Source organism: Atta colombica, unplaced genomic scaffold (genome assembly GCF_001594045.1).
Source record: "Atta colombica isolate Treedump-2 unplaced genomic scaffold, Acol1.0 scaffold207, whole genome shotgun sequence".
Taxonomy (NCBI): Eukaryota; Metazoa; Arthropoda; class Insecta; order Hymenoptera; family Formicidae; genus Atta; species Atta colombica.
In genome coordinates this window covers 1,810,602-1,817,535 of record NW_017259302.1, presented here as the reverse complement: position 1 = coordinate 1,817,535, position 6,934 = coordinate 1,810,602, and the positions used below count along the sequence as shown (strand labels likewise).

The window sequence follows — 6,934 nt, the reverse complement described above, 5'->3', positions numbered from 1 at the left end:
ATTTAGATTTTAAGGAGAATTTTTCTATCTATTTGTGTGATGATTTTTATTACAGATATCTTATGCCCCATTGATTGACTTATTTATGTATTTTTAGATTGTATTTATAAAAAAAGAAAAATAATATATTTTATTTTTCTTAAAAATGGAGCAGTATTCAAATCATTTAATTAAAGAAATTTTTATTATTATTTCTTTTTGCTGTTGTATTCTAGTAATAAAGTTGATAAAAGAACAGAGCTTGAAGTTTTTAAGCTTCTTGTTCTATAGATTAGAAATTCGTACTTTGATTCTCATCGTTTTGAATATTAAAATTATCATTTGTTTTATTTCTTGTTTTGCTGTTTTATTATCATTAGATAAAACTAAATATTTTTTCTGTTATTCATTATTTTCTATATCTTATTATGTTTTATTCAAAATGTAATTTTTTAAAATATTTCATTTTTAATTTGTAACTTATGTACTTGTGTACGTTTCTACCTAACACACACACACACACACACACACACACACACACACACACACACACACACACACACACACGCAAACGCGCACGCACGCACACGCACACGCGCGCGCACGCACACACACACACACACACACACACGCAAACGCGCGCGCGCGCGTGTGTGTGTGTGTGTCATATAATAATGATTATATAATAATGGATTCAGATATTATCAATGAAATAATATTTGTTAACACACTTTATTTAGTACTGTGTAGTACGATGAGCTCTTAAATTTATTTCATGAAATTTCCCTAAGGTAAAGCGTCACACCTTAATTATTAGAAATGAAAGCAGCAAGGGAAGGGCAGCATATAAACGCATAAGAAAATATCATTAATTCCAGTACTGAAAAGATAATCTATTAATCTATTAATTCAATCAATTATTTATTTTCTTTTATCTAATCTTTGTTTACATTACAGTATATTGGATGTCTTGAAGTAAAAACGTCTATGAAAAGTTTAGATTTTGAAACACGTTCGTGCGTAGCTAAGTAAGTTATCAAACTATTATATTTAAAGTAACTTGTTGCGAGGATACTTTGAAGTACATGATGAACACAATCTTTTACTTTCTTTTAGAGAATGCATAAACAGAGTTTGCGAAGCTGCCGGATTAAAGTCTGCTGACAAAAAGAGAAGGGTAGATTTCATAGAGAATTATTTTTTATTTATAGATATAATTATATTTTATAATTATATTTATGTCTATAATTAAATTTTTTTGCATTAGGTTGATGAGAAGGTATTAAGAGCCATAGCAAATAAACCTTGTATGGATTATAGCGCTGCTACTGTTACTTTAACCATTAGCAGTTGCAGTTTATCCTTGACTAATATTGATACTGGACACATTATTGCGAAACATGATATGCCACGTATATCTTTTGCTTCAGGCGGTGATACGGTAAAGAGCGTACACATTGATATATATTGCATTTCATCTTTTGTTCATTTTATTTCACTATTTTTGTACATATATGAAATAAAGCTGCATATAATTTACAGTAAAAATTCACAATATATATTATAATTTTTATTTTGAAATTAAAAAACTATGTTTTATTATGTAATAGGAAATATTAGATTTTGTTGCATATGTTGCTAAAAATATGCAAGAATGGCGTGCTTGTTATGTGCTTGAATGTACAGGTGGTTTAGCACAGGATGTTATATCCACTATTGGACAAGCATTCGAACTCAGGTTTAAAGAATTTCTTACAAAACCAAGTTCTCTGCAGTAAGTTATAAAAATAAATGCGTTTATAAATCTAAAGTTTTAACAGTCTTTGTTTATAATTTTGTGTATTTATTTGTTAGCCCTATACTAAACGGTGTTAGGGAAGTAGACAGGGATTATTACAATGATCTACCAGGGAAAGTACCTCCTGATATTGGTCCACCCCCAGTACCTCCTTTGCCTAATACAGCATCTACACTGCCTAATCTAAAACATCATCAAAATAATGCATCACGTACTCACATACAAAATATTGCAGTTGATTCATTCCTATCTGCTGCAGACAGACATCAGCAGTTGGCAGGTAATATCTTTTAAAATGTTATTACTCGTAGATTGAATTCTAATTTTTATGTATAAATTTATTTTTATATTTATTTCTCCGTTTCATCTTTCTCGACAGAAACTGGGAATCTAATTGATTTAAATTCAGATAGCACTATATCCTCATCAACGAATTTAAATATAATGTCTGAGCATAATTATGTGAATGACAGTGTCATAGCTGCAAACAGAGACAATCATCGTGATCCAGCATCACTTTTTGATGTTTTTGATATGCGTAAGAGAATTATTATTTTATCGTAAATCTCTTAACAAAGATTCAAAATTTATAACTGTTTTAAAATAATGATCTTTAATTGCTGTAATCTTCATATTTATTTATATTATATGATTACATTGCAATCTCAAATATATTTTCATATAAAGAGACTTAGTGTAATATCAAAATTTTTAAGAATTTTTACTTATTTATAATTATTTATAATTTATTGTACTCATATTGAGTTTTTTATTTATAATCACAGAGCCATTCAGTTCTGCAATATCGGATATGAATAGATTAAGCCCTCGATCACAGAAACAGCAATTAAAACAAGAAATTTGGTTTCATGGATGTGTTAGCCGATCTGAAGCAGAATCTATGCTTACTAGAGTAAATATATGTCAATAAAAAAAAATATATAAAGATCTCTTATCATCTAATATATATTTATTTTTGCTATTTTATTTTTAAGGATGGCGACTTTTTGGTTCGAGAGTCACAAGGTTCTCCTGGCCAGTATGTTCTGACTGGAATGAATAATAATATCCCAAAACATTTGTTACTAATTGATCCTGAAGGCGTCGTAAGTATGAAACGAAATTCATATAACAATATTATTAATGCAAAAATTGAAGCGTATATCTGTGATCGGAAATTTCTAAAACATTTACCGATTATAAATCTACATGTCTAAATATTTTTTTGCATTTGAATTTTAATAAATAATGGTCATAAAGTATCACAATTTTATTTTACAGGTTCGCACAAAAGATCGCGTATTTGATAGTGTAAGCCATTTAGTGAATCATCACTGTGACAACATATTGCCTATCATATCGGCTGATAGTGTTTTAGTACTGCGTTATCCCATCCCTAGGCATACAAATTATTGATTTTAAATATAGAACAATGACTAAGGGCGCAGACTTGGCAAAAATTTTCCGAATAATTATTTTGCATACCTTTGCATGTGAAAATCTTTGACAAGTCTTGGCTTTTTGTGATATTTTTAAAATCAGTTATACATACTTCAACAAAAGATATGGTTTGTAGTATCTTTTTTATTGTATATGAATAGATGATTTATGAATATCTCTCTGTGAATCTCCTTATGAAATGTGCCAACCTACATATACTTATAACCAAAGTAATATAATTTCTATAATTTATCAAAGTTAAGCACATTCCGATTTTTTGTATAAAATATCTGCAATCTAATTTGACTTATGATTTACTTTGGATTTATATAAGATTTGTAAGTAGAAAAATTTTATATATAGCTATATATTTTAGATATAGAATATGCTTTTTATATCAAATACATTATTGCAATCCTATCTCTCATGCAAAATTATAATAAATATAATTTCATGCAATATATTATGCCATTATATTATTTTATTTCATTTTAATTTAATTTTTAACATTAAATAATCATAGGCTAAATTTATTAATTTAGAGTTTTAAACAATTTTTTTTCTCATAATTGTAATTTCTTGTTCAGTATAATCAACATTAATTTATATTTTATTTATGGTGTAGATAATTGCTTATGTTATAATATTAATAATCTTATAAAATTAATAACTTTTAGATATTAAACATTTATATTAATTATTTATATTAATTTATATTAATTTATATTAATAGTATCTATTAGACATTATCTAGTAAATTTATTGAATATTTTTTGTTCATTTATATATATGCATCACACGCACACACACGCACACACACGTATATATACGTATAATAAAATTAATATTTATTTTAAATATTTTTTTTTAATATTTAAATATCTAACAAAATTCTTTTATCTTGGAATTGTTTTTTATAATAATAAATAATTAGATAAAATGTATTTCGCAATTTATTTACAATACTTCATAATAAATTTACAATATTGAATTTATTTACAATAACGATCAGCTTTCATTTTACTTCTTCTATCTAATAGAATTTCATGTAAATTTCCTTCCACTTTTGCCTTTTCCAACTCGGAGCGATCAGATTTGTTTATTTTTAACTTTTTATCTTGAAACTTTTGAAATTTCCGTCTGTGAAATTAAATATTGTTATTATTAGAAATTTTAAACATCTGATTTAAGATAGAACAAAAGAAATAACAGTTAAGAGAGGATTCTGATGTAATACGCTAAAAATAACGCGTTTTTTGGGAATTTTTTTTAGATTATAGAGATGATTGAAATTTTAGGATGTTTTTAAGGAAAGTATATTTGTAGATATAAAAAATTATTTTTTCATTACAAAATAACGTATAAATTTGAAAATATGAAGATAGATCTCGGAGGTTACGTCGGACAATGCAATTGCAGGATAGCACCTGTTGTATTTGTCTGAAATAGAAATTTAAATGCATTTTAGTTTTATAATAATATTCTGCTCTAGATCAACCTATTTGTGGTGCAAAAAATTTATAAAATGATGGGCCTTAGAAAAAAAAAGTTCCAATTTTCACAAAAAATTCTCACATTAATTGTGCGGTAATAATTATTATTTTAATAATATCATCAAACTAATAAGTTCATCCAGAGAGGAATTTAGTTATCTATATGTATACACAGAGAAAAGTCAATATTGTTCGAATATTTTTTAAGTTATGCTGCACGAAAAGTTATGCTGCAATTCGAAAAATATGGTTTAGAGAAAAATGCGTTAAAGATTTGATATAGAACAATACCTATTTGAAATCAAATGTGGAGTATAATCGAAAAGCCGCGATCATCGAAGGCCTTCGTGCTGGCCGCTCAATAACGGAAATAATTCGGATATTTAAATAATTCTTTGGATACTCGAGATCAATCATTTATGACATTGTGGCAAAATATGGCTTTAGAACAGTCCAATGAAGGTTTCAATATGCCAACGGGGAAGAGTCATTCGAAAGATCGCGAAGATCCCCGCAGTCGTTGAAAGAGTTCAAGCGCTGATTTCGGATGATCCAACCAATCGCGTTCTAATGTAGTGAAGCCGTGGATAGAAACTGTGCGTCCGGAAGGCCATGTTTTTCAGTAGGACGGTGCACCGGCTCATACGAGTCATTTGATTCAAAATTGGCTCTCAGACAACGTCGATATGTTTTGGTCCAAGGAATTCTGGCCTCCTAACAGTCCAGATTTAAATCCCTTAGATTACTACGTGTGGAGCATAGTTGAAAGGGTCACAAATAAGTCTTGGCATCCCAATGTGATATCTCATTAAAGACCGCTATTGAGGCAGCATTTGTCGGCATGGACAGCGCTACATTATAGTGTGCGTGCCAACGCTTCAAATCGAGAATAGAGGCAATCATTCAAGTTAATGGGGATATATCGAATAATTGTGCTCTATAGGGATCCTCCAAGTGCCATGTAAAAGGATTTTCTATAATATTTTTCATTAAAAACATTTTGTTTAAAGAAATTCTTCGATTTGTCCGGATTTTGGCACTCTGTATACCTGCGTGACGCGCAGATATAAAATTGTTTGTAGAATCGTTACAACTTCGAATTTCGATTTAGGACTTTGAAAACATATTTTTCGAATATGTTTCTAACAATTTATGCAAAAAAAAATCGATTTTTTTTTACCCGTTACATCAGAAACCCCTTAACACAGCAAAATAATTGTCACAAAACGTAAAAGTTTTATAATTTTACACTTGAATAATTTCTTATTCAATAATTATACGATTGATAAGATTTCACATAATACTCACACATAATTTACTTCGACCTCTGTGAGTGAACCTTGTTCTTCTTTCGGAATATCCTTATTAGGACTTTGAGAACGTTGTATTATACTTCTTACAACAACAAATTCTGATGTACCAGCTGTCCTATTTTGACAAACTATATCATCATCATTTGTAATTGATATGAAACATCCAGTATTATTTAATATTGCAAGCTTGCCATCCTGAAAAAAGGCATGAATTAATATATTATTTAAAAAGCGGTGCAAAAATATTCCTACATTTAGTAATAAAAATTTAACTAACTTATGGAATTGAAACTATATTCATATTTTACTTTTTATTTTGATTTATTTAATAAAATCAAAATTTTATTTAATTTCTTAATTTCTTTGATAAGAAATATCATAGAAGCAAACATAAAAGTTAAATGTAAATACAAATACTAGATATTTTTGAAAAGAATCCATAAAATATAAATATATTAACATAAAAACGCATATAAAACAATTTCCAACAAATTAATATCTATCTATTATATATTTCTATCTATCTATTATATATATTTCTATATATAGGAATTACTTGAAAAATTGGCTCCCACTGCTCAATAGATCCAACTGCATCACTTCGACCGATAACGATGCCGTTTTTATCAACCCCAAGATATTTGCCATATCCTGATTTCAAAGCAACCTTAGTCTCACTTATAGGAAATGCCGTTAATATTTCTTCTGGTAATGGGCCTTCTCCTTCGTCATGTGGTGCTCCAAGAGTAAACAATCCATTATCGAGTGCTTTCACGTAAGTTTGATTTCCAAATTCAATAGCCACTGTTCCGGTAATTTCAGTAACATTCTTAACCTTCCACCATCCTCCTATTAAATAAAATATGCATCTATGTCGCAAATGTTTTATACAAAATAAAAAAATTCATAAA

The 6,934-nt window shown here is 28.4% G+C and overlaps 2 protein-coding genes across 3 annotated transcripts in view; one reads left to right on the top strand and one right to left on the bottom strand.

Annotated features, from left to right (window-relative positions):
• The window catches only part of LOC108687468 (SHC-transforming protein 1), a 4,616-nt gene extending 1,224 nt beyond the window's left edge, over nucleotides 1-3,392 (top strand). For both annotated transcript variants that reach the window (XM_018193237.1, XM_018193236.1), the window contains 9 exons: nucleotides 937-1,007; nucleotides 1,096-1,156; nucleotides 1,247-1,420; nucleotides 1,590-1,753; nucleotides 1,834-2,057; nucleotides 2,157-2,315; nucleotides 2,563-2,690; nucleotides 2,773-2,883; nucleotides 3,059-3,392. In XM_018193237.1, coding sequence (XP_018048726.1) covers nucleotides 937-1,007; nucleotides 1,096-1,156; nucleotides 1,247-1,420; nucleotides 1,590-1,753; nucleotides 1,834-2,057; nucleotides 2,157-2,315; nucleotides 2,563-2,690; nucleotides 2,773-2,883; nucleotides 3,059-3,193 — 1,227 coding nt within the window. In that variant the 3' untranslated portion in view covers nucleotides 3,194-3,392. The remainder of the gene's footprint in view (nucleotides 1-936; nucleotides 1,008-1,095; nucleotides 1,157-1,246; nucleotides 1,421-1,589; nucleotides 1,754-1,833; nucleotides 2,058-2,156; nucleotides 2,316-2,562; nucleotides 2,691-2,772; nucleotides 2,884-3,058) is intronic.
• Nucleotides 3,393-4,048: 656 nt separating this feature from the next.
• The window catches only part of LOC108687485 (protein FRG1 homolog), a 4,526-nt gene continuing 1,640 nt past the window's right edge, over nucleotides 4,049-6,934 (bottom strand). Inside the window, exons 3-5 of the mRNA XM_018193260.1 lie at nucleotides 6,580-6,872; nucleotides 6,019-6,218; nucleotides 4,049-4,357 (exon numbers count right to left, since the gene is read on the bottom strand). Coding sequence (XP_018048749.1) covers nucleotides 4,210-4,357; nucleotides 6,019-6,218; nucleotides 6,580-6,872 — 641 coding nt within the window. The 3' untranslated portion in view covers nucleotides 4,049-4,209. The remainder of the gene's footprint in view (nucleotides 4,358-6,018; nucleotides 6,219-6,579; nucleotides 6,873-6,934) is intronic.